This window comes from Corvus brachyrhynchos, unplaced genomic scaffold (genome assembly GCF_000691975.1).
Source record: "Corvus brachyrhynchos isolate BGI_N302 unplaced genomic scaffold, ASM69197v1 scaffold209, whole genome shotgun sequence".
In the NCBI taxonomy this organism is placed as follows: Eukaryota; Metazoa; Chordata; class Aves; order Passeriformes; family Corvidae; genus Corvus; species Corvus brachyrhynchos.
Genome location: NW_008246056.1, coordinates 2562294 through 2589624, shown reverse-complemented (window position 1 = coordinate 2589624; position 27331 = coordinate 2562294). Strand labels below are relative to the sequence as shown.

The 27331-nt window shown below is 40.3% G+C and overlaps 1 protein-coding gene and 1 long non-coding RNA gene across 16 annotated transcripts in view; one reads left to right on the top strand and one right to left on the bottom strand.

Moving 5' to 3' along the window:
* The window catches only part of ABCC9 (ATP binding cassette subfamily C member 9), a 68826-nt gene continuing 41495 nt past the window's right edge, over positions 1–27331 (top strand). For 2 of the 15 annotated variants that reach the window (XM_017745854.1, XM_017745852.1), the window contains exons 1-14: positions 2–241; positions 6793–6896; positions 8374–8539; positions 11332–11473; positions 11842–11963; positions 12858–13024; positions 13697–13939; positions 17974–18168; positions 20657–20821; positions 22365–22520; positions 24333–24467; positions 25786–25948; positions 26459–26499; positions 26826–26828. In XM_017745854.1, the coding sequence (XP_017601343.1) occupies positions 8395–8539; positions 11332–11473; positions 11842–11963; positions 12858–13024; positions 13697–13939; positions 17974–18168; positions 20657–20821; positions 22365–22520; positions 24333–24467; positions 25786–25948; positions 26459–26499; positions 26826–26828 (1677 nt within the window). In that variant the 5' untranslated portion in view covers positions 2–241; positions 6793–6896; positions 8374–8394. Of the gene's footprint in view, positions 242–1555; positions 1634–6792; positions 6901–8373; positions 8540–11331; positions 11474–11841; positions 11964–12857; positions 13025–13696; positions 13940–17973; positions 18169–20656; positions 20822–22364; positions 22521–24332; positions 24468–25785; positions 25949–26458; positions 26500–26825; positions 26829–27331 lie in introns of all 15 variants that reach the window. The other 13 variants (XM_017745853.1, XM_017745851.1, XM_017745848.1 and 10 more) reach the window with 12 other exon arrangements.
* LOC108449523 lies at positions 12953–16297 on the bottom strand. Its single transcript, XR_001865686.1, has 2 exons — positions 15992–16297; positions 12953–13047 (listed from the first exon to the last, which is right to left on the bottom strand). It is a non-coding gene; the product is annotated as an uncharacterized LOC108449523 (long non-coding RNA).

The following is a 27331-nucleotide window of genomic DNA, read 5'->3' as shown; positions in this document are numbered from 1 at the left end:
CTGTCTCTTCCCAGTTTCCTGCCCCCTTCAGCGTATGAGAAAGGCAAGAAGAGTTTGTGCACTTTGGAAACTCGATAGGAGGCAGCAGCTGATCTTCCCATCACCAGCCTAAAAATAATCCACTCCAGGGCTTGGAGCGGCTTCACTAAGTGGAGGAAAATCCTGCCATCGGGATGATATTGATCACATAGCACAACCGAGTGACACGTTGGGTTGGTATTTTGGGGTTGTGTTTACAAAGGTAAGCTGCAGAGTTTGATCTAACATTCAGCAACCAAACGGGGCATGCGATGACCCTCCCCCCATTATCTCCCACTAACCACCTCCTCCTCCTCCTTCCCTTTATATCTGTGGGACAGGGCTGCTCCTCGTTCTTTCCTGGGATTACAACTCCAATCTCTTTTTCCTTTTCCATCCGCAGGCATTCTCAGCCTTTACCGTCCCCTCCTGCTGATGTTTTCTTTGCTGCTGTTCACAGGGCTCTGTTTCTTTTTTTAAACTGTCCTGTCTTGGCAATGTGAAGTCGAAGGTTTTACAGCAGGCAGCATAGCACGCTGGTGTTGGGGATCGCATTGTGTGGAGAAGCTTTCCAAAAAAGAAAGAAAAAAAAAAGCGATGTATTTAGATGTGTGAGACCACTGCAGATGTTTGTGTGAAATGCTTTGCAGTGCCAATAGCCTGTTTAGCACCACTGCCGTTGTGATTTTCCCTGTGTTTGGAGCCTGATCCAGAAGGCTCCCGAAGTCAATGAGATTCTTTGCATTGACTTCAGCACCGTTTGGATCAGGCTGTGGCACACGGCAGTTAGCGCTGCGAATGCTGACAAGCACCAGAGGTAATTCATCATCCTGAGGCCCAGGGGAGCTGGGACAGTGCTTAGCAAGGAAGAGGGGTCTGTGGAGTATAGGTGGTCACAGCTTAAATAAGGAATAAAAAGAAAATTGTATTTTGTATTGGGTCATTTTTGATAAAATAGATTTTAAAGGGGCAGTGCTTTAAGCCGTTACCTCAGTAGAACTCTTTGCAAGACTGTAGATCACATAGGTTGGGTTAGAGTGCTTTTAGGAAGGTAAGAAGAGCAAACTAGAAGGGTTAAACCTAGAAAGGAAAGAGATTCAGAGCACTAACCTAAAATCTGTGGAAAACCTCAGAGTTAGGCCTTCCATTGTGTGCATTCAAAGCTCTAAATTAATCATTTGTCCTTAGTTAAAATTTACTATGGGAAATTCCAGAAGGAAAGACAAATTCTTGCTTTTGTGATTTCTTCGGAAGATAAGAACTAAGTACTTTTGTAAAACTACTTTCTCCACCCTGCACCTATATGCATACACATATGTATATACATACATGTTTATATGTATATATGGGCATATAATGCACATTATATGTAAGACCAAAATTAAATTTGATCTGAACTGAGACACAAGTATGCTCTGTAAATGGATATATTTTAATTAGGAAGTGCAACTGTCAATTTATATCTTTTTTTTTTAATATGGACAACAGAACTACTGCAATAAATGTTTTTCAAAATATTCTTATTCCCCCAAACAAGCTCCACCTGAGGAGTGTACTTATACTCTTTATAGTCATAAGTACCTTGCAGAGCATGACGATCAGAGTGATAATCCAGGTAAGATGAAACTCTTGAATATGAAGATTTTTAAGTCCACTTTAAAAGACCCTTAAGGTAGTTAAAATGTCTTTAATTAGAATTCTTATAGTTTTGTACTTGGTGAGGATGTTCTCATAATTTTAATGGAAATTTAGATTATCTACCATTTTTCCATTGTCTTCTTCAGAATTGCTTATGGAAAATATATCTCATGAACTGGCTTAGTGCCCTGAGAATCCCCATTTATGCTTGTTAAAATGAGATTTGTGAGTGTTTAGGTTCAATGTTTTGTCATTTCCGTGTTTACGACTTTGACCTATTTTCTTTCTTCCCAAAACTTCTCTCCTCTTCCCAGTGAATATTTATTCATGAATCCCTTTTGTGGTGCTTTCTGTTTATTCTCTTTCAACTGTGTCTGTCCACCTTAGCCTAAAACCAGGAAGTCTCGACTTGCCAGTAATGGGGACCATAGCATATAAATTTAAATGGTTAAAGAACATGAAGGGTTTTTTAGCTATTTCATTGAATGGTGAACTGCTGTTCAGAAAGTTCACGTCTCATTAAAGTAAACCAACAGGGAATCAGATTCCCAAATGATGTAAAGGAGAGATGAAACTTGCATTCCACTGGTACCAACATGGGCCCATTCTCCAGATTGTTCTTCCCATTCCCCTCTGTGAAGTTTGGCTGGTAGCTTTAGCTCATACTGACTATTCAGCACAGGCCATTCTCAAAGGGAGAAGGAAAAACCACCTCTGAGAATCTCTGATGAGTTGTAGAGTTCATAAAGACAGAAGTTAAAGTGAGCAATTTGACAGTAACTTTGAAGGACGAAGGCCTTCCAGCCTACAAGTGTTAAAACAAAAAATTACCTGGCACTCAGCACTCCTGCTGGGTTTGCTGAATGCAGCTGGTGTCCTCAGATGGCACATGCTTGTTATCAGATGATCTCTGTCCCATTACTACATTTCCATGTCTGAAATGATAGATTAAACCTAGCATGCTTGGCAACATTATTATAAAGTATAACATTCCTGCAATAATTAGCAGTGAAGCAAATACATTGTGGTGTACCCACCTTGGTGCAGTCACCCCAGCATAACTTGTTGGCCTACTGTATTCAACAGCAAGTGAAATTTTCTCTGGGAAAGCCATTTTTTGTAATGACTATGAATAACATTTTCTTTTTAAATGAGTTTATGAGCACCTCAATAGTTATTTTGAAAAGTTGCTACTACCTGATGAGCAGTAGTGGTTCATAACTGCAGAGGACCAACAAATTTCCAACTAACTTGCTACCCCTTCATCTGTTTTCTCCAGAATATTCATGTTTAGGTTACACAATTTCTTTTCTCAGTGTGGCAGTTAGACTGCTCCCATTTTGTTCAGACATTGCTGTTTGCCAGTCAAAGCCATCTTCCTGTAGAGAAACTTTTAGCTCCAAAGATTCCAGCCTAAACATGAGCTTAGAGAAAAGGTCAATCCATATGAGAAGAGGCCTTTGCTTTCCAGTGCCTCTCCCTTCCTTTGGGACCCACAGATAAAGTTTTGCTAAGAGGCTGGTGGACATTTCTCCACTCATATGTCCTTGAGAAGTCCTGCGTGAGCCAACTTGGGAATTGAAGTAGGGTAACTGCAGCAGTTCAGCTCTGATGTCAAGCTTGATGTGAGCAGGGCTTCTTATCTTGTGAACAGCACCACGGAGATTAAGAGTGTTAATTGGGAGACTGAACTAATGTTTGTGTGGCTCTCTGCTGGACTGCGAGTCCACAGCAAGGCAGGCAGACTGCTGAGGGTGATAAACCCACCTGGCTTTGCTGCTTAATTCACCTGTGTACCCTTCCAGCCAGGCTGGCTCTATGCTGCTGCCAGTGCTCCCAAGGAAGGGTCCTGGCAGGTGTAGGAGGGCAGCTGCTGCTATGGAATGTGATAACCTCTCTGAGTTGGAGGATTAAAGGCTTTAATCTCTTCCATCCCTGTTACAACAGAAATCTCTTCAAATTTCTCTTAATGTGGCTCTGCAGCCCAGTTTTACCCCTTTGATCTCTCCCTGCATACTTACTGCCACCTAAAAAGTCTGTCTCCTCATCTTTGGGAAGGAGAAAATCACCTTTGGCCACAGGGTGGGAAAACATGAGTCAGCTCTATATTCTGATTTGCTTAGGTCTAATTCAAAGACCTTCAGCATTACAGGTTTTGCTGTTCTGTGTGATCAGCATTCTGTCTTTTTTTGTGGGAAAAACAGAAAAATATTCCATGTATTTAGTTATGTGGAGAGAAACCAACAGCACTTCCTCACATGGGCAAGATACCTCTATTTCCCTCTCTACAGATCTAGTTCTGACTGAAGCCCAGCATTTGCTTACTAGAAGAGTTAAAGCCAAGAGAAGAATAATTTTATTTTTATTAAGAGAACCAAATTTGTTCAGTGGTCAGTCATAGAAGTGTTCCATCTTCCCTTCCTGCTGCAGTTTTTGATGAGTTACAACAGTAAGCACAACTGCAATTCTTCGTTCTTCATGCTCATCTTCTTTTGGTTTTTTAATTTGTTGTTCTTCCTCTTCACATTTTCATTTCATTTCATTTCATTTCATTTCATTTCATTTCATGGAATCTTTTGGTTGTACAGAAAGAAGGGAATAGTGCCTTTTCACCCTTTCACTGAGTCACTGCAGTCAAGATCTTCAATCTCTCTTAGTTTCCAGGCTCAGTTTTTTGAGTGAAAGCTTTCACTAGGACTCATTAAAAGTCAGTGTAGCTGAGGCCTTTTAAAACTCTTTAAAATTCTTAGAATTATTAAAGATCTCTTTAGCATTAACTCCCACTACTGAAATACTGTTTGAAAATGCAACTTAGACACTCTTAATTAGTCCAAAGCTTTTGAACATGCCGTTTACACTGTTTGCAGACCTAAGAATGTGTCTTTCTGTAGGTACACTGAACTTTCCAAGCGTAGGATCTGAGTATGCACACAAGGAATTTGGCCATTGTATTATCAAATTTTTATTTGAAAAAGATTGAAGGCTGAACTGTTTTCTTGGATGAGCTATTGCATCTGAAAACTTGTCATGGTCCAGCTCCTGTTATTTTTAGCAGAGCTGCAAAAACAATGTTGAAAAATGCCCTGTACTGTCTAGAGAAATCAAGGATTTGTTCTTCTGCCTTAGGGGCTTTTCTTTCTGTCCTTCTTTGGAGATGAACACAGCTTGTTAAACTTTGAGGCTAATGAAAATGAGCTTCTAGGGGCATGCCCTGATGCAGCAGAAAGTAATGGCTAATTTCAGCTTCGAACCAAAGGGCATTGACTGTAAATGCAAAGCATCCTCCCTTTGATATCAGCAAAACTTCATCCAGTATATTCCCCTTATCTAGGAAACTTGAGCCAAGAGGTAGGAACTACATTACATGCTTTATTCCAGGGGGTGATGGGTCTGTGCATCTCTCCACCTGCAGAGTTTCCTCTGTATCTAAGTTTTCCAAAAAACACAGCAAGATCCAGTGGTTTGTGTCACAAAACTGTGGAGGGTGTGTTGGATCTGCTTTCTGCACCAGAAATGGGTGGAAAAGGAATGATGGAGAGGTTCCTGTCTCCCCACAAGGCACACTGGAGATGACATTATTTCTCAGAGCTCTAAGGTAGTTTTACCTCTAAGGTAGCAGAGTGTTTTCATACCCCATTCTTGAATACCCAGAGAACTGCCAGCAGCAGAATGTGTTATGAAATTTGGGATGTGTCAACAGATGCAGAACATGAGTCCTCCACTTCCAGCCACAGCTCGTTCCCAGCACAGGGGAGACGGACAAGTGGGTGGAAGAAAGGAAGGAATGGAGGGAGGAGGGATCACTGGACTATTAATGCTTCCCTGTCAGTGCCAAACTGTACTGGATGTGTGTCCTGAGCTGGGTGCTGCTAAGCAGGGAAGTTGTACATTTTCTGATTTGGCATTTTGTGAGCTGCATTGGGTTAGCACAGCATCACGTCACTGATCAGAATATTTTGATAGACATTAAGCCTGTGGAAGTTTAATGAACATGGTAACTAGGTAAATTGATTCATGATGAAGTTTTCTATTAAAAATCTTAGGAATTTAGTGTCAATTACCCTGTCTCATTTCATTTGCAATGTAATCTTTTTTATTTTCTGAGGATTTTTTCAAACTATCCAACCTAGGCTTGATTTTCTCTCTCATTTTAAGAGAAGATGATTAAATTCTACTTCTCTCTTTTTGAAATGAACGTGTAACAAAAGTATGGTGAAAGACTGCCCATACCTTCTCATGAAAAATATCACCAGTATGATAGGCACTGTCTCTAGACATCAATATGAACTAATAAGACCAGGTTCTTTTCTCAGCCCTGGCAATGTGTGAAGGACAATTGGTTTTAAGAGTGTTACTGGACATACTCCATCACAAAACCAGGCACAGCACAGATTCTTGTGAAGATTCAGATGTGATTCTTCAAAGATGCATTTTCCCAAGAGCTTTTAGGGACTATTGTTTGAGGTGGGATAGGAAACATCTGCAAACTGATGGTGGGTTCTAGTTAGCAGAAAACACCCTCCCTGCAGTTAATAGTCCTTCACTTGAACATTTGCTGCCTCTATTCCATTTCCCTTCCAGAAAAATTGGAAAAAAACCACCAGTTCCCTTAGCTTCCCTTGGATGTGGTTTTCATCCTTTCTCCCAGATTGATATTTGGCTAGAAGCCAAAAGCTACACTGGGAGTCAATGATTCAGTGCTCATCTGAACCCAGGATTCTCCTGCCTTTCAGTACCACTCCAACCACTAGACCACAACAGCATCTTATGCTGCCTCAGAAAAGAGTCATCCTTGTGGGAAAGGGAGGAAAATTCCCAGCAGAACTCCCTTGGACTTCTGACCTTCGACAAAAATGAGAAAACAGCACTTCTGATTTTCAAGAGATTACCATTATCATTATGTTTCCCTTAAAAAAGACATGTCAAGCTTTTACAAATTAAACCCAAACAGCCCCTGTGTGTTTGTTTTTAAAGTTCCATCTTTTTTTGCTAATAACTCCTCGATATATTCAGACAGAGCCCACATTAACAGAGTGTTTCTTTTTTTTGTTATTAGCCTTATGCATTTATGAATGTATTTTGATAGAGAAACAAACTGATAGAATGATAGTGGTCATATCACTCTATTCATTATAGAGAATGGGCCAAACTCTCCATCAAATTGTGTTACAGCACATGGACTGTTAGCAGGTGGTGGTTCCTGAAGTTTGAGTCGGTTGACCCTCAGCTTTTGCCTCACAGTGAGTACGTGAATGCGAGTTATGCTTAACTTCTGGCAAATCTCAGCTATAAACTGCTGTTATATTTGGGAAAGGGAATGCATTTATCACACTCCTTTCAAAGAAACTCCTCTTCACTGATGTGTTTTGATACGGGTTATGCTTTCAGATCCAAAAAGAACTTGGTTAAAAGCGAAAAGGGGGTTTAGCAGAGGTTCAAAGTGCCTCTTTGAATTCTGTATTGTTGGGAAAGTCTGCATGTTTATTCTGTCTCTAAGGGACTACTTGTGTAGTTTATGCTTACCTTGTTATGATTACCTTGTTTAAACTTACAGAACTAATTGAGCTATTTGAGGAAAGAAGGAAACCTTTTTCTCCCCATTCAGCTGATTTTTTTTGTTTTTAAACAGCATTCATGCATTTTTTGCATCTCTATCCTGTTCTGATTCTGCAAAACTCATTAATGCCAACGTTGTTGCAGACAGATGCTCTGCTGAATTAAATATATTCCTTCTATTTTAGCATGTAAAATTCGAGAAAGGAAAAAGGTGTGGGTGAATGAGTTTGCATAACTTATTCTACAGCACTCTGTTGCTGTGTAAGTCTCAGGCAAAGAAATGAGCAAGCAAAGACTTTGCAATCCTGTTTGATCTTGTAAAGAAGAATGAAAATAAATGATGCACAGGTTGCCATGAGCCAGAACCTGGCCATAATTCTGGGTCACTCTATGGCCCACGCTCTGCAACCACAAACACAGGAGCTTATCTTGGTGTACAAAGATAATCTCACAAGAAATCATGGAAGTCAGAGACTGCTGGGATGAGTCTAAGCATAAGGGCGTTCAGGATCCAGCATAAGTGCTGATTTACTGCCTAGGCAATCTACTTTGGTTAAGAGTTTGTCATTTATTTGTAATGTCTCATGTATGTGTCCATTGTTCTACGTGACAATGAAGAAATACAAAATATCAGTGAGTGCAAGGCTGCCAGATCACAAATACCAAAGGTTCAGAGCTTGCACTGGGAATGCAGTGCAACAAATTGTTGGAGATACTGCACAGACAGTGTTGGCTCACCAAAGAAACAGCAACACACAGAAATCAGCTTCTGTCCATTTGGGTTTTGTGATGAGAAATGGAAATACTTAGTATTCAAATCTTCTACTTTCTTTCTTTATATTCTTACAGAGCTTTTGCAGCATAGTGTTTGTGCCTATAATGAGCACTAGAAGTTATAGCATAATGTATTTAAAAATAGCACTTAAATAATGAATGCAGCTAAATATAAAGAATATTATCAAAATATAAATAATACTAATGTCGTATAAACATAGCCTTCTAATGTGCTTGTATTTGACATAGCCTGAAATAATTTTCAAAATACGACTGTGTTATTCTCTATGGGTTGTTCCTTCCCAGTTTCTTTATTATATTTATTTTGTCTTTAGCCAAGGGGAATGCCAGCACTCTTGGTAGTCAACAATTCTCTCTTTTCTGTAGTAGCCAGACCCTCTGGAAGAGATGGGACTCGCATTTTGTGGTAATGACAATACCTCAGCCTACAACATCAGTGCTGGCGTCCTCAGGAACGTCTGCTTTGTGGATGCCCTCAACTTGGTCCCTCATGTCTTCCTGCTCTTTATCACCTTCCCAATTTTGTTCATTGGTGAGTTATTCCATGGAGTTCTGCCATCCCAAAAACACTAGAGCATGTATTTATACTCAATCATGTTTGTATGGGCTCGGTGAAACCATTGGATGCTTTGTATTTATGAATTCTGAAAAAGAGGAGGCAGAATGGCTTCACCCAGAGGACGTGAGGCCAACCCACTGAAATGTGGGAATTTTAGATACAAATCTGACTAATCAGCATGAAGAGATGGATGAGAACCAGAGAGGTCAGATCCCAATGCTGTGAAACTTCTCTCTGTAGAAGTTTTCTTCAGATTTGAAACTGGCAACTTGCAACCTTTGCTATTATTAGATATTAGAAGACTTAGGGCAGTGGGTCTGAATTTCCTTGAAGTTACATGAATTATAGAGAATATCCAAAATGTTCACCTTGGATCCAAGGCTAGGAGAAGTGTAGGAAATATTTAAAATAGAATAATTCCTTCTTTTGCCAGCATTTGTAAATGAAAGTAGAGCAATAGAGATAATTTTTTCCCCCACAGGAATGAATAATAAGAAATGATAAATCCCTCCTGAGGAATTTAGGACAGTGGAGGGGCTCCAACTCACACAGTCTTGTAAAAAAACCCATCTAAGCTAGTACTCTAATGATACTTTTCTTCTATAGTGGTCTTTTTATCCCAGTTAATTTGCAGTGGTGAAATAAACGCAATTTAATACTTCTCCAGAGATGTCAAACAGTGGCTAACTGATCATAGGAGATTAAGAGACTTGAATAACCATCAAAAGTATTAGTGAAAATTAATATTCTCCTGACAACTGCATGAGAAATGGCCATGTCAGTTCTTCCCTGTTACCTTCCTGGTGTTGCATATGTACATTGTATTAATTTCTTCCACAAGGAAGATTTGAATTTAAATTTGAGATTTAGGGACTTTCATTATGTAAAAGACTTCAAAGTGCTTTAATAAAAGGCTACAGGAACCTGTGGGTTAAGACACTCTCTACCTAATTGTGACATGATCCAGTGACTAAAATCTAATTAAATAATTAAGCAAGAGAATAAGAAACAAATTCTAACAAATTAATAACCAAAGACTAGAAAGAAACCCCAGGGTTATGGAAACTCTCTCCAACAGTGCTGGATTTTTACCTCAGTGCTGGCTCTTCCTTTGAGGTGAGATGCAAGTCATCCTTGAAGGACAGGGCTTTGTGCAGAAGTGTTTGATGGAAGTACAGTGCAAGGTCTGAGGGCAGAGATAATATTTGAGAACATTCTAACATCAAGTGCTGCTTCGATTGTTTTTAGAGGTATTAGCCAATCAATTTTGAAATAGTACTGCAGCCACTGAAAATTCCTTCTATTTCATAATAAAGTTAGGACAAAAAATTAGTTTAAATTGTATGTTATTTATGTAAGTATGTAATTATTTGGTTTCTATTTTGTATGCTAATTATCAGGACAAATAGTTGTTGAACAGAGCATTAAAAGCCAACTGGAGCCCCTGGTACAGTCTGACTCCAAACCAGAAATTTGGTGATGAGCTGTGTTTGTGCAGATGTATGGGCAGAGAAAAAATGAAAAGCAGCTTGGGAGAGACAAAGATAGGAGCAAGGTCAAAGAAAACCACATTAGATTAGAAAAGTTTCAGAAAATGATGGAAAATGCTTGAGATATGCTTCTCTCAAAGGAGAAGAGAGAATAATTGGTTCCTGCAGTATTTTGCTTATTAAACAAGGATGAAATGGTGAAATCCTGACAGTTTCCAAGAATGACTTAACTTAGGTTCTGGTTTGTGTGTTCCTAAGTCACCTGAGGAGCCTCTAAGCACGATGAGATGCTGCATCCTTGTGTATCAAAAGCACAAAATCAAAATCAAAATGGTTTCTTTTTGTTTGGTTTCTTTACTTCCCCAAAATGTGCTGTTGTTGGGATTCTCTACGGGCTTTGGGAAGCCTGTCAGGGAATTCCAGGAGTTGCCTTACAGTAAGAGGGACTTTTGGGCTTCCTGACTCAGGACAACCCTGTATCCGTGTGGGAAGGGACAGAGGCCCAGGCTCGCCACCATGAGGAGTCAGCCTGTGGTCAGGCCTCAGCTTCCCCCTGCCCGGTCACCCCCCTCAGATCCTCTGTGTCCCGCTTCTTGCTGGGTTGCTGGCCTCAGAGAGGATCTTGCCTGGAAAGGACAAGTGACATCTGAGGTGATGACATGGAAATAGGCTTCAGGTTTAATTTGTTGATTCATTTGAGTCCTGGCGTTGTGTTGGGAGCTTTAAAGGGCCAGGAATGCGGAGGCCTAGGAGGCTGGGCTGTGCCTGAGGGACAGAAGCTGTGAAATCACTGTTCAGCATTCCCTCAGACTGTGCTCCCAAACAGGCCTGAAACAGATCATAAATGTTACTTGTTTCAAGTAAATGTATCTTGGAGGCCTCCTTTGAGGATGCAGCTTTTATATCAGTTGGGAATTTTTCCTGCTCCTGTCTGTGACTATGAAAGACGTGAGGATGCCATCATTTCAAATCTGTCAGTCCCTGTTGTCTGAGCGTGACACTTGGGATGTTTGGGGTTTTTTTTGTTTTCTTATCCTTTTTCTCAGCCAGGGATGATTTCTCTTTGACTGTAATTTGGGAAAAGTATTGTCTCCTTGTCCAGGGTTTGATTTAAATTATGGGGCAACTGAGACACTCCTGGGTCATCTTTTTAGTAACAACAGCCCTTGTAGTCTTGTGTTGATTGCGTATAAGTGTGCCCAGAAAATTGATAACCAGATCAGTCACTGACTGGCTGTGAGATAACCTTCCTCTTCCCATCTTATTGTTTCCCAGGCTGGGGAAGCCAGAGCTCCAAAGTGCAGATTCACCACAATACCTGGCTGCACTTCCCTGGGCACAACCTGCGGTGGATCCTGACGTTCACCCTGCTGTTCGTGCACGTGTGTGAAATAGCAGAGGGGATTGTTTCTGACACGTAAGTGGCAGAGTGTGGTGGCTAACCACCCTAATTGCATTTGTTAATGAACAGTGTTAATGCCTGCCGGGCTGGCTAGTAAGCCATGAGGAGGTTTTCCCCCAAAGACTTCATAGAATCCTTTCATGAACTGTCCAGGTTTTAATGGGATGAAGGTGAAGCTGTTGTTCTTAGCATTAATTCTTCTTTCGAGCTATAATGGCAAGCAAATATTGACCAAAGTTAAAGCACTCATGAGGACAAAAATCTTTTTGTCTCTAGGAAAGTCGTGTTTGTCCTCTTAAATAGATGATCAGAACACCTATGGTTTCACACAATGCTGAAAAAAAGGCACCAGATTCACTAATTTATACCTTACTTATTTTCAGACAAATGAAATCTCGCCACCTGCATCTCTTTCTACCAGCTATAATGGGATTTGTGGCTGGGACAGTATCCATAGTCTATTACCATAATATTGAAACATCCAACTTTCCAAAGTTACTGCTGGGTAAGTCTATGTCTGATATTTATTTACTCTTAAAAATCCCAGTATATTAGCCAAAGTCAGCTTGTGTAGGTTGAAGAGGATGGTGAAGAGAATATTAAAAGAGAGAGGAATAATTCTCTGCTCTTCCAGCTGTAGTATCATAGGAGTTACTGCACCTTTCACAAGGTACACATTGAAAACTGCTTTTAAATTTATCACAAAAGAGAAAGCCTTGCATGCCTGTCGCATTTCTATCATGAGCTTTTAGGTGTTTTTTGACACTGCTCATTATTTTGAGGAAAACCTTGTCTGCATTCAAAAGGTCTGTTTCAAAAGGCCACTTTGAAAAGTGATCTGACCACAAACCATCCTGTGCAGATGCTGCTCTTTTTCAACATATTTTGCAGCTGATTCTGAGATTATCCCATCTGCTCTCTCAGTCAGGAGATGGTCTGACTAGACATTGCAGAATAATGTTCCATACAGGTATATTGTCCAAATTGCCTGCAACTCAACCACCTGAACAAGCCCCTGACAGATACCAGCCAGGATGCAGGATAACACTACTTTCCATAAACTCGTTTTCAAAATGAGCACATTTCCATATTCTCACTTGGGATGCACCTTGCTTTTTCAAAGAGGCAATATGACATTTGTTAAGCTATGTGCCTTTTCCTTCACTTTAAGAGCAAAGTTCCTCTTCAGAGGAAGTCCCCTTCAATGGACTTTCTTACCCGTGTGAATATCTGCCATTGTGGATCTTTTTGAAGGGTTGTGGCCCAGGAAAGAAAACAGTGGCTGGTGACATAGAGGATCACTGGGCCTGCATTGTACCAAGCCATGGAAGCTAAAATGGTGTAGTTACACTTATTTATTATTTATTTTTAAAATTATGCACTTGCACCTGTTTTACAGCTCTTTTCCTTTACTGGATAATGGCCTTTGTCACCAAAACCATCAAGCTTGTCAGATACTGCCAGGACGGGGTGCCTTTTTCTCAGCTGCGTTTCTGCATCACTGGAATAATGGTCATCCTCTACGGGCTGCTGATGGCAGTGGAGATCAATGTCATCCGAGTCAGGGTATGTGGCTTCTTCCTCAGGATCTGGAAAAATATCAGTGGTATCATGGGGATGAAGATGGGTCCTTAGTCCCAGGAACTCTGGTTTGTGTCAAGTTTAGGCCCGAGTTTAGCTTGGCCATAAATGTTTGGTTAATTCTGTGGAAATCAGTGGTGATTTAGGTCTCTTTAAAATGTATGTTCTTGATGTATCCCCTGGGCTTGGTGTGTGTGCCTGTGTGTATCTACCCACACAAAGTGCACACATATTTGTATAGATAGATGTGTATTTGTGCACATGAGGATGGTATAGGTGTGTGGATGCAATCTTTAAAATATGTGGCGTGTTAGTGCTGATGAACTATTTATGTAGTGAATGTGTCAGCATATGTTCTTACCCATGATAATTTAAAATATAATTATTTTCCAAGAATTCATTTTTGCTGTTGTTCAGCTCAAGATAAGTGGTACTGATATGGTACGGAGCTGTATCCACATGCCATGTTGGTCAATTTTTTGCCAAGTTATCTGTCAAAATGGAAATGCTCCCATTTACATGCAAATTTATATTTAAATTCAACATATAATTACCTTTAAATGCAAATTTGTGGTTGTCTTGCACATAGTTTTTACTAAGAAATTACTATGAATAAGATAATTCCTGAGCCCATGTTGTCTATTTTCTCCTCTCCAGAGGTATGTGTTCTTCATGAACCCTCAGAAAGTAAAGCCTCCAGAGGATCTGCAGGATCTCGGGGTGAGGTTCCTACAGCCCTTTGTCAATTTGCTCTCAAAGGCAACTTACTGGTGGATGAACACTCTCATTATATCTGCTCACAAGAAACCTGTGGACCTGAAGGCCATTGGGAAGCTCCCAATTGCAATGAGAGCACTGACAAATTATGTCTGTCTCAAAGAAGCCTATGAGGAGCAAAAGGTAACCACAGATGTCCATGTCACTGTTCGGCCTTAGAAAGCCAAAGCGTCACTTTGAATTTCTTCAGCTTTCATGAAATCCTCGTTTTAGGAACTTTTAACTTAGGACTGTTTGTTCCAAGGTGAAACATTGGCCTAGGAAGTTCCAATCCAATAGTTACTGTTTGGTTTCAAGTAAATTTATAGCAGGAGAGAGTTGCCAAACTGAGTGCAATTGGAAACTAAAACCACAACAGACTGATCACTTGCTAGATTTTAATACTGAAAGATTTGTTTAAATCTTAGCTACTTATGAAACTGGAAGACATTCTGTCCATAATTTCAGCTGGAAACACTCATCTTCACCTTTTTTTTTGCTCCAGACAGAGAAATAGCCAAAACCACACATCAAGAATAGCCAAAAGACTGGTGTCTTAGCAGTGACTTAGTCACCAAACTCAAACACAGCACCCTACAGGTTGCTATGAAGAAAATTAACTCCATCCCGGCCAGACCCAGTACAGAAAGCATGGCTGGGAAAACTCACTGGGTAGGGCAGGATTTTCCAGGGAAACTTCTGGATGCATTTAGGCAGCTCTCTGCTCCTACCACCTAATGGAGCTGCAGGCTCCTTTCTGTGCCTTCTGAGATGAAAGAATAATCAGTACAATTGGTTATATTTTAACAGATATAGGTTGCTTCTCTTTCCTTCTGCAGTCGAGGATTACAGAGACCAGAGATCAGGATCCTTCTGCTTTAGGCAGAAAGCTACTGAGTCTTTGGAACTGAGCTTTTCACAGCAGCTTGGGAGAGATGCATCCCTTAGGCCATCTCCTTAAGGTGCCTAAGCCCGACTTAAAGAGGGATATGCACCTACATGACCCAAGGACCTGAGTCTGTGCCATTCTTGATGACAGGCACAACAGCTGGGTGCCAGCATTTGTCTGTAGCTCATTCACATCTGCAGGTGCTGTCTGTGCCTGCCCAAAAATGCAGTTCAGTTGCCAAAAGGCAAGTTAAACGTGCTATTGCTTGTGTGCATGAGCACAAACTTTCAGTGTGTAGCTTCCCTCAGTGTGTGTCATGCACATATAAACACTTGCATAAATGTTATTTATGCAGTTACACTCACCTACATTTCTGATGCTGCTTTACATCAGATATTTTGTGTTCTGTAGTTGTCCAAAGTCTTGAGATTACCACACATTTGTGCTACTCTTCAAAATCAGGCTGTAACCCTGAAGTAAACTGGTATTTGTAGATAACGTTAAAGTAAACCAAATGGCTAAAGCAGATCCAAGGAGCCAGGCAGTGGAACTCACTGCAGTTCGTTCCCGTCCAGAAATGTGTTGGCTTGTGCCTGGTTGGGCCAGAAAACAGCCACGTAATTAGGAAAATTCTTCAGATTGGAGTGTGGTCTGCAGTCTGGAGGAGGTGATATGCCACTGTCTCTGCTGCCAAGTGTGTATTTTACGCTAATCTCCTGTAACTGGGGAGGGGAGCCCCACAGCCTCCTCTGGATTAAGTCGGGTTACCCCTGCCTGTGCCTGGAAGTAGCTGATCTCAGCTGTGCTCCGTGGCCCTGCAGAGAGAAAACTCCTGTTCCTTCCCAAACCCTTCCTATCACACCTTGATGAAAGGTGCTGAACATGACCATGAATACTCTATATTGTAAAATGCTTTTGAGACAGCTCACATTGTCTTGCTATTTCTTCTGCATGCTATGAAAATGGAAATAATTGTATCAATTCTCACATAATTCCATTTACTGCCCCCCTGCCCAAAAAAACCTGAGATCCTGTGTCTGCTGTTGCTTGGCTTTTGTTTCAGTTTCTGTAGAAGCAGCCTAGATGTTTCACACCACATACCAGTGCATCATATATCACATATCCAAAAATAGATTTAGCACATCGATATTGCATTTGGCTTAGCCCACCAACCTAAATCCTGTATAGTTTGTGCCAATGGTCAATAGAAAGCTTTTCTTTTGGGCATGTAATAGAAAAATCAATTTTTAAAGTCAAGGGCCATCAGTTTCCTATGCCTGCTATTCATGTGCCATTATGGATCTTACCTGCTAGGGCAAAAACCCAGGAAATTGTGTTAATTATAAATCACAGGAACAGGGCATTGCTCTTCATCACCAGGCTCATGCTGCCAGCTCCAGAACTATGAGAAGAGTCAGATTTCCACATTTACTGAGGCAAACCTTACAGGTGACTTGATTTATCAGCAAGCACTGTCTCACTGCCCTTTATTCCAACTGTGGATTGGCCAAGGTAGAGAAAATTACAGGAATTTGAGAGGAAGTTGACAAAGACAAGGAAAACCTAATCAAGTGCCACAGCTGAGAACAGTAGCCCAGACTGGTTAATCAACACAGCAACATTCTATGCAAGCCCATAACAATCAAGGACCATTCTGGAAAACAAATTATGATTAGAAAAAAAATCTTTCTCCCCTCTTCCCATTACATGCTTCAGCTAATATGAAATCCTGATTTAAAAAAGAAGAAAAAACAGTGTTTAGCAATAAATTAGATAAATTAATTAGTATTTTTTCCAACGAAAAGGGAACAGATTTCACGTAGTGATGACCAAGGTGTGAATTGTAGTAATAATGAAAATGGCTATTGTTAGAGGAATAAGAATTTACCTTTGCCGTTTACCAAATTTACCATTAATTGAATAATTCTGCCCAGAATAATATAACAATTTTTTTCCAAAAGATGGCAGCTGTTTACCCAATAAATTAGCTTAGCTCCTCTCAAGCTGTTCAGGTTATTAAATTATTAACCCTTTTAGGGCACTCAAGCTCAAAACCCATTAGGCCACAAATTCAGAGCCTTTTTTCTGGGCAACTCACACAAGGCCCCGGTGCTCTTTACCTCCTCAGAGGAAGCAATTTCATTCTCACCCCTTTCTGGAATGGTAGCTCTGATTTGACCTCATGGTGCTTATTTCTCCTTCCTAAGCTCCTTGGCATTGGCCTGGCCCAGTCTCTGGCAGCCACCTGGTCCACCTGCACATTTTGGCACCACACACATGATCCATCTCACTGTGGAAACAGCATAAAAAGGAAAAACTGAGAAAAAAGGAAAAAAAGACGAGGCAGCCAGGGAGGTTACAGAAACACTTGCTTTTCTTTGGTGAATTTGCTGGGGCAGGGGGTGGTTGTTGCTTGGCTGTGCTTAAAATGTTTCTGTGAAGGCTCAAGAGGGCTTGGCTTGGCTTGCAGCTTGCAGGCATCTGTGCTGCTTGAGAAATGACAGATGCTTGTTTAAAGTGTCAAAAGCTGCCGCCTGAACTGCAAGGAAGCACTCTGCAGAGCACAGCTCTGGTCAGTAAAACTCTTCCTTCGTTAAATTGAAAGGACCTCAGAGATATCAGAACTCTTCTGATTACACTGAGACATATCTGCTGGTTGGTGTTTTAGCCAAGAGCTGTGATACTGTGTAAATTCACAGATCTGAAGGCTAGAAAGGACCCTTGATTGAATTAATCTTACCTCCCATCCTGGTCTTCTGCTTTAATTTTTTGAGCACAGTTATCATTGATTGGTTGAACTGTGTCATCTTGGAAGGCATCCAAGAGATGGAAAAAATTCCAGGTAAATTAAATTAAACTATGTTCTTGTAATTGTCATGTATTTTTCCTGCAATCAGAAGCCTTTACTGGATCAAGTGGTTTCACAGCTACTGTGAAACCAGGATTACCCACGTGAGCAAAGGGCTGAAAGGTCAGAGCTCTCCCTGAGCACACATGTGCAAGGGACAATGGCTGCCTGCCAGGATGATAATCTGTGCTTGCATTCCTGTGTTCACAGGTTCAGGAAAGTGGTAGGATATAGAGGTGAGAAACCACAGTTAGCAAGGGGAGGCAGAATTTGAACTTGCTGTGAAGAATGTCTGAAATCTGTTGATAATTATGATGTGTTTGCTGCCTCACCTGGTCCAAAACACCTTTCTGGAACCATTTAGGCATCCAGACAGGAATGTTGCCATATAGAGCCTGGGAGGCTTCTCTTAATGCCTGGGTACCTGTTTCTGTTTTCCAGAAAAAGGTGGAGGACCATCCCAACCGGAGCCCCTCCATTTGGTTGGCCATGTACAGTGCTTTTGGACGGCCAATCCTGCTCAGCAGCACCTTCCGCTACCTGGCCGACCTGCTGGGCTTTGCTGGGCCACTGTGCATTTCTGGCATTGTCCAGGGCTTCCAGAATACAACTAATAGTACAAATACCACAGAAAAGGTAACCTGACAACGTGGATTGAATGGCTCTGGTAGTAGTTTTAGAGTCATAGCAGGTATTTAAGACAGCTGGCTGCATGCTTTGATAGGTCTGTGGTCTACACTGTATTATTACGGTTTCTCTCAAGCAAATTGAATATTTCTGTTGTGAGAGACAGTCAAGTTAAAAACCTGAGCAGTGGGAGCCTTGGGTAGGAACGGAACACAGATTGTGGAGGCTCCCCTCAGCTCCCCAGCTGCCTGTCTTGATGGAGTGACCCCAGCAGTTCTGGGAAGAAGGAACGACTTTTCTGCTCCTCTTCAACTGTGCCTGTTTGTTTCAGGCAGGACACGCACTGGTGGTGCCTCAGTGGTGCATTCAGCCTGGGAATTTTGCTTAATTCCTATCCATTTGTCAGTTTATACTTCACTAACAGTTTTGAGCTCTCTGAAATCTGTTTTTTTACTGGGAAGCTGAGAGTAGCCAGTCCCTGTTTGTGGCTGATTGTGTTGGTTGCTGCTGTGAGGAAATGTGTTGGCACATGTGAGAAATTGAAAAGTATCCACTTTATTCAATGGCATTTTTTGATCATAAAGATGCACAAGAGATGCCAGATCACTGCTCATTTCACGTTTCACTGAGACTGAACTTTCTGAGATCACCTCTAAACACTGAGCAAGCCTCTGATACAGAACATTTTCTATTACAAGAAAAAGAATTTATTAGTAACTAATGAAAAGATACAGGTAAAATTATTTTACTGACAGCAGAGAAGAAATGACAAAGACATTTTCCTGCATTTGTTTTCTGATAGAGAAACATCTCCATACAGTTTCTGGAGTGTTTTGTCTCTGAATGAGCAGATAGGTATGTAATGGAATAGCATTTTCCTCTCCAGATAAAGTATTTGACTATCATCACTACCCAAATATCTTTTTCTTGGCTGTTCACTCCTGACATTAATTTTCTTGACTGATGGTCTCAATTTGGCTTGAGGCTTTCACTGCACTGAAGGAGAGTTTAATTGTACAGCTTATCAAACAAAGCTTTTTATCATCCTTGAACCTGCACAAGCTGGATTTGAGCCACAGAGTTACAGGGCAAAGTGCATGTTTTGCCTTCAAAAATGTTGGGGTTTTTTGCATGGTGAACAAACAAGGTATTTAAGCTTGAAAATGATTTCTGGATCTCAGATTTAGGAATCCTTTGCTTCCTTTATCTTTTTGTACTCTTCAGTGGAGGGGTTTCAGTTGTGGCTTTTTAAAAAGTTTTAATCAGCATTGGCTAAAGGGAAGGTTGGAATCATTGGAGATCTTGAAACCACTTGGCTTGGTGACAGTCACTATTTCTCTTGGATACATTTCAGAATACATTTGCCTTTAATTTATGGATTTTGATAAACTTTCTCTTGGCTGTTCTTGCTATTAAACATTTCTCCTTTAAATTCTCTCTAGTTCCAATTAATGTGAATACATTTAATTTTATGCTTCTTCTGCCTTAATTCCTGAGAACTCTATATACATTGAAAAAAGGTATCTACAAATGTTATTTTCTTATTTATATCCCCACTATGAAAACAAGGGGAAGTTAGATGCAGCAGAACGTTAAGAGAAAAGTTTTCAATATATTTGTCTGACCAACCATGCACTTAAGCAACCCTTTTTTCAATGAATCTTGGGCAGATGGCTTTCTTTCCTATATTGCCCAAACCTTTATTCTCAGAATCAGGCTGGATATTTCAGTAGAACAGGCTTTTTCCTTCTTTTTTTTTTCCTTTTTTTTCCCCTCTAAGAATTACAGTACATCCTGCTTCCAGCTGGATCGGAAATACCAAAGGAACAGTCTTCCTTGGAGTATTTTGGTACATTTGTTTCCTTTTCTGCCTGAAACAGAGCAGAACAGTGAACACAAAAACTAGAAAATGAAAACAAAGGGCTTTAAACAAGATTTTTTTTCTCTTCCATGTTGAGGCATTTAAATCTCATTTTGTGGGGAATACTGGCATGTATAGTCTTATGTTATTCAGATTTTATGGGTATCATAGACTATATTCCTGGAAGGAATTGTTTCCATAATATGCAAATGCAACATAAATAACTAATCCCATACAATAAAAAATACTTTCTTGCAGCTTCTCTGTGATGCAGGTGGAATGAGCTTTATTTTCTACTGAGTAGCATTTCTATCCTACAAATCACCAGAATTTGATGAGGAAACTAAAGACAAGGCAGACATGGCAATCTTATTGTTCCTTTCCTGCTAAAACTAAATCATTTTAGAACTGCTAAAAGATCTCAATCCTTAGTCTTTGGAACAGGAGCGGAGTTTTTAATTTGTATCCAAATAATTTTGATATAGAGGTCAATGAGAAATCTGATTTCGATAACTTTCCCATAGTACCATCAGTATGTTTCTTTCCAATGCAATGATTGAATTTGCTTGTTTCCAGCTTCTCAGGAATATACAGTCCCTCCTATGGCACTTGCATAATTTTTTTCTTTCTTTTCAGGTGAAGGATCCATCAAACTCATACCTTGCCTTGGAGGATTTCCTCAGGAATGTTTATGTCTTGGCAGTCCTTCTCTTCCTGGCCCTTATCCTGCAAAGGACATTCCTGCAGGCCTCCTACTATGTGACTACAGAGACTGGCATCAACCTCCGGGGTGCTTTACTGGTGAGCAAAGATCTGCCAGGAGATTCACTAATAATAGCTCCATCTTTGTGCTTTCATTTGTCTCATTCTTTATCTGAAGACCAAGCTTGAAGTCATGGTTTCAGGGAAGATATGTGCTGTATTTTTATACAGAAAACTGGACAAAATAGTGCTGGCAAACTGCTGGCAGCAATTCCTTTTGCTAAAAACTTATCCCATCATTTTAACCTGCGGAAGTTTAACACCCAGAAAAACCCATGCATATAAAAATACATCTTTGCAGACAATGAGAGATAGATGAGGATCAGCAGTGTCATTTTGACTCTGCATCTGCTTTGTTCGTTTGCTTATGGGTTCGCTTCTGCTGACTGTGGATGGAGTCATCTGCAGAGCGTCCTTGTTTTATGGGAACTCTGTGCATGCATCGGGGGTGGTGACTGGATATTTATGCCCTTTAGCACAGAGCCCTGTGGGATGGGACGGGAGTGATTCATCTGCAGGACTGTGTCTGTAACCCCAGCATCCCTTAACCCTCTGTGAGAGCCTTGTTTATGAAGTGGAGCCAGCAGCTCCGGCCCAGCACGTGGTGGGGGTGTAGCAGGGCTCTGCACAGACCAAACTCCACAGGCAGCAGTAGCACTCCAGAAGCTGGAACTGATGTTTTGCCAGATGTAACTAACCATGGGAATATCATCTCAGCATGGAAGCTTCTTTTTTTTTTGTGTGCTCACCCTGATTGATGGAGCTGCTTCAAACATTTTCTGCCTTCTCCCAGAGTAGATGGTACAGATTTGGGGATGAAAGAGCACCTGGTCGTTTCCTTTTGTGACTCCTTTTTGTGACTCCTTTTTGTGACACCCACTAAGCAAAATTGGGACTCTTAGGGCCATATGCAGCTGATTTAATTCACCAGGCATTTCTGATTAATTCTGCAGGACATACTTTATTCATGGAGAAAATGGGTCAAAAAGGACAAATTATTTTTAAAACTTCCTTGGAGCTGCAGTGTTTCATGTTTGGTCATAACTGCAAACTGGGCTCACAATATTTGTCTTTAAAATCCCGTAGATGTTAGCCCTGATTCATTTTAAACCCTGTTAAGCTCCTACAAATTTTATGGAAAGGAATGGCCAGGTAAGGGAGAGAAACCCAAAGGAATACATACCCACTCTGATCAAACTTCACAGCGTGAATTTAACTGTCTTATCAGAAACAAGGATCTCTTTGACAGAGAGTGTCACAGAAAAGCAGGCTCACCAAATGCTTGTTAAAAAAGTTTCTTTGGCCAATTTCCTAAATTTTGATGTTTTGTTGTCATTTTTGTTCTGTTTTAGGTCTGCGTTAAGCAACAAATCTTTTAAGAGGAATTGGAGTTTTTTAAAGTCAGTGTTCTCTCTTGTGCTTTCTCTCACTCTGTCTCCATCTCTCGCTGTCTCAGGTGAGAGACTGGGAGAAGGGCTGTCCTAGGTAAAGGCTGATGATGCAGTTTGAAACATCCCACTGCTACTGTTCTTTTATAATTACATTATTTTAATAACTTCCTTTCCCCCCCCCTTTCTTACAGGCAATGATATATAACAAGATCCTGAGGCTTTCTACATCCAACTTGTCCATGGGAGAGATGACACTGGGACAAATCAATAACTTGGTTGCCATAGAAACCAACCAATTAATGTGGTTCTTGTTCCTGTGCCCCAATCTGTGGGCAATGCCTGTTCAGGTAGAGCATCAAAGTAAGGGCCTGATTTCAGAGATCCTCCAGCCTGGGTGAGGAGAATTCATATCTGGGACACTACTACAAAATCCAGAGAGGAACCTGCACTTCCCACTAAGATTGATGAGCAAAAAGGTGGCCCAAGGGCTGGAAAGGTGTCTCTCTGAGGGCCAGTGAAGAGAGAGGGGATTTTTAGTAGGATTTCCATGTCTGTGGCTTGTAGGACCTGCAATCCTTTTCCTGCTCATATTTCTTCCACTGCTGACACAAATCCATTGCTTTTATTTTGCCACCTGGCATCAGAACTAAGCATTGATTCTGTAGTGTCCACTTGTAACTGGGTTTTGTGGCAGGACCAACAGCAATTGAATCCTGCTCCATGACTGACATGAGCACTGACAATGCTCAGAGGAGCTCTCTTCCAAACAAACTTAGTCACTGGACACATCTGGTTCTTAACAGGGCTGGGAAAGAACTGGAGGCAGATCTGTAGGAAGGAAAGTCTGGGATAATTAGCTTGAAAGAAATCTTCAAAAGTGCCAGGGCCTACTTAAGGACCTAAGCCATCCTGATTTTTCTGTGAAGCTTGAATTCCTGTAGCATCTTCAGAATTTTAGCTCAGGTTGTGTTTGGCATGATCCTTACATTTCAGTGATCTCAGTGACATTAAAGAAGTTTTAAAGGGGATAGAACCAATTCTTACAGTAGATCTGCTGAATTTCCTAAGAGTGTAATCTATTTCATTAGTCAGCAATATTACTACTACTAATGGGTTGGATAGGGTTTAGAGTGTCATGAAATAGTTTATGGATAAAAGGCAAAAAAGGTTACATGGCAACAGAAATTAAAAATAATATAGAGTGTTTCATTTCACTGTTTCACATCCAGTGAAGTGGGTGGAAGTGTTGCTGTCAGTACTTTGAAAATTATTAAATGAACATGTGATCTAACTGCTGTGGCTAGGTATGGCCATTTGCAGTAGAGGAGCCTGAAAAGCTAAATATTGCTTTAAAAATGTTAAACTCCATTGATTCTTACTTCTGATGTTGTATAATAAGAAAGGAGATTTAAAGACAGACTTGTTTAAGAGATAAAAATATGAGATATGCAACTAATTCTGGATACCCTCTTATCACTGAGGACATCTCTCCACCACAAAGTGGAGCTTTTAATAGAAATATTTATATAGCAGAGCTTGAATTAACTCAGGAACCAGAATCACAGCAGTTGCATCACAGCCATTCCCAGGTAAACTTCTGTGGGAAGTGTTCCCAAACCCTTTGTAGGACTAAGGCAGCATTTTCCTCCAGAGCTGCGTGGTATTGATGCCCAAGCTCAGTTTGTGTCAGTCCCAGCACATCTGCTTTGTGCTTCAGTGCCTATCTGAGATGTCCCTCTGCCTGCAGTTGCACAGGGACACTACAACAGAATGCAAATGTGATCCAAGACAGCCCTAAGACCTCTGAATGCTTCCAGAGTGAGGTAAGGAGCTCTAGTGTAAACAGGACTTGAGGCCAGGAACTCTGTAAAATGCCTCGGGGCAAGCACCATCATTTTAGTGCTCCTTTAGTTTTGTGGAAACCCAGTCTGGATTTAGAGCTACCAGGCACTAACACAAACTATTTAGTTAATGTCAGAAAGAAAGGCTTCTGGGTTTATTTCCCACACTTTCCAAATGTGATCTCCTGAAGTACAGGCTCAGCTGATTCCTATGAACCATTTAAGTGTTTATTAGAAGAACAAACATTTTTCTCTTGGTATGGTTCTGGCTTATTGAAATCTACATTTTTTCCCCCTGTGTTGCTCTTCTCTTCACAGATAATAATGGGCGTGATCCTCCTCTACAACCTACTGGGAGTGAGCGCCTTGGTCGGGGCCGCTGTCATCGTGCTCTTAGCTCCCATCCAGTACTTCATAGCCACCAAGCTGGCTGAGGCTCAGAAGAGCACTCTTGTAAGTGAATTATTTCAGTGATATTTGTGATCCAGAAATGAGAACAGGGTTTCTGGGTTCTGTTCTTGCAGTTAGTGAAAACCATTGTGTGTGTTTGGGCAGGCCATCCTTCAATTCCACCGTCCCTCCCTGTCTGTTTCTCTGTGGCTCAGTGTCTCTTCCTTCCTCACATTTGTCAGAAGAGAATCTCAAAAAAGTATGTGGGCCTTGACGTGCCTTCTCAACAAAGAGTATTTTTAATCCAACTAGCACAATTTTGTCTGAATTCCACTCCATGGAAGGGTGTTATTCCCACACGCAGATGTTGTATTTCATGGGATGTTAGCAAACAGTGCAAATGACTGATAAATTATAGCAGGAAAGTATTAAAGAATGTGCACAACCTCCCTCTGTAAACTCTAGAGACTTTTTAATCTCAGCCCAAGCTTTGGTATTCTCTAAAAATCAGTTGGTACTGATGGATTATTATCTATTAATATCTAAATTCTTCAGTGCTGTAAGTTTGTTTTGCTGCCTAATTTAGTTCACCAGTTAGAAATGTTTTCTGCTCCTTTGTCTAATTTTTAACTTTATTGCTGTGACCCTTGAGCTTTTTAAATAAGCCTTTGATGTTTAAGTTGCCAAATATTTAGAGATCCTTTGTATCTTAATATTCAATAAGCAAATTAGACATGCATGGATCTAATTGCAACACACTTCAATCCTGTTGAGTTGTGCCAATTTTTATAACCTGTAAAAATTTTACAGAGGGTTTATCTTTGCGTAATTTCAGAAATAATCTCAGTCTTTCCTGCTGCTCTATTCTGACTCATATTCCTCTGACTCATAACATCTTTCGGACTATGATTTTACCAAAATCCATGATTTTACCAAAACTTATGATTACTGTTTTTTAATGAGGGGAAATTAGCTAAATACATTGATAAATATCTCAATTATTTGCACAACTGGATCCCAGAATGTTTCTTGTATCAGCAAATACACACATTTAGGTTTCTGTCTGTTGTTATGGACACCATTGACCTACTAACCCACCTCCCTGAGTTTCATCCTCTCTTTGAAGGGTTGGGATGTTCTGAGTTATTTTTCTTTGCAGAAAAGGGTCACTTAATTTCCCCTCATGGCTGTAAATATTTTAATATCTGAAAAGAAAATGAAATTTTATATTCTTTTTCTCAGTATGGTGCCTGTACACAATCACAAACAAACAATAATTTTTTTAAAATGAATTTTGCAACAGAAGTGAGGAGAAAAGAGGGTTCTCATTAAGACTACAAACAGTCATCAATTTTTCTTCTGATTTTCTTTTGAAATGAAGGACTATTCTACTGAGAGATTAAAGAAAACCAATGAGATACTCAAAGGCATTAAGCTATTAAAGCTATATGCCTGGGAGCACATATTTTGTACAAGTGTGGAAGAAACAAGAATGAAAGAGCTCACCAGCCTCAAAACCTTTGCACTCCATACGTCTCTTTCCAGTAAGTAACTGTGTTTTTAGTGCTCGGAAGAGTATCCTGTTTTTCATGTGAACATTCTTCCCAACTTCAACTAAAGAGAGATACAGCTGTGCCTGTGACACTTCTGTCTGTGTGTAATGGCATTAAAATAAGAAGGCATGGTAAATACATAACACAGACATTCAAAGGGATAAAATGTATATTGCTGATTTTTTTGCAGTAATTTTTCTGTTACCTTCATTGTGACATTACAGTTAGGACTTGCTTTATAGTAAGGAGGCTCCAGATAATATTGGCAGCTCTGATTGCAGCAAAGATAAATAATGTTTTCTGCATATAAATTGTGTTTTTTGCAATGTAGAAGGGTTGAGTAATGTTTTAGTTGTCTTTCTTCCTGCAGAGTAATTTTCCTTTGGGCTTTTTAATTACTTGAATTGGAAATAACTGGATCCTTTAGTGTTATATGCTTACTGTAAAACTGCTTTTTCTTATTTCCTATAATCTGATGCTTATTTTGTTTCTCTTTCCCAGTTTTTATGAATGCAGCCATACCAATAGCAGCTGTTCTTGCAGTAAGATATGGGTTTTTTTCAGTTTTCCTTATAAGAATGGGAGAGAAAAGTGGGGGGAGGGGGTGTAAAAAGGAAGAACAGGACACCATTGTTATTGTAGGACCTACTCTTCACTAAACCAGCAGATGAGTTAAGGGGACCCTGCTAACTGTAGGACAGCATGACACTGGAAGTTGTCATTCCCAGAAGGTGGATTGGTAAAACCAAAGAGAAAAATAATTTTTTACTGTAAGAAAGAAAAAACATTACAACTTGAATTTTAGAAAGAAAGAAAGAAAGAAAGAAAGAAAGAAAGAAAAAAAAAATTCATTACCACTTGAAAGAAGACCCATTTTGAAAAGCTCTTTTTGAAAGGGGTTTTGAGTGTCTTTTCTTGTCTCTTTAGCAACAAAACTCATTCCTGTTTCAAAATGCACTATGAGGCACCATTTCAGTTTTCAAGAAAGGGTACTCTGCAGTTTAAAGAGGAATAAATTTTGCTTGTCCTCTAGCCAGGCTTAAGTCTTATCTGTGAAAAAACCCCTACGATTTGTTAGATTCTTACTGGGCTTTTTTCTGGGCTGTGTGTTTCCTGTAAACCCTAAAGTCAATTACAAAGCTGTAATCAAATGCTAGATTTTACAATGAAAACTTTTTCACTCTTCAGTGTTTAAACCTCTTGAAATCACTGGCAAGATTTTAAAATCTATTTTGCTTTAACACAACACACCTTTCTCTTCAGTTCATCTTGATTCCCAGTGAACTGTGGTAGTTATTAGCCTTAGCTGAGCAAAATATCTTTCTTGCTGTCCTTGTCCATCTTGTTCAAGAGTCCTTGTCCTGACGTGCTCTT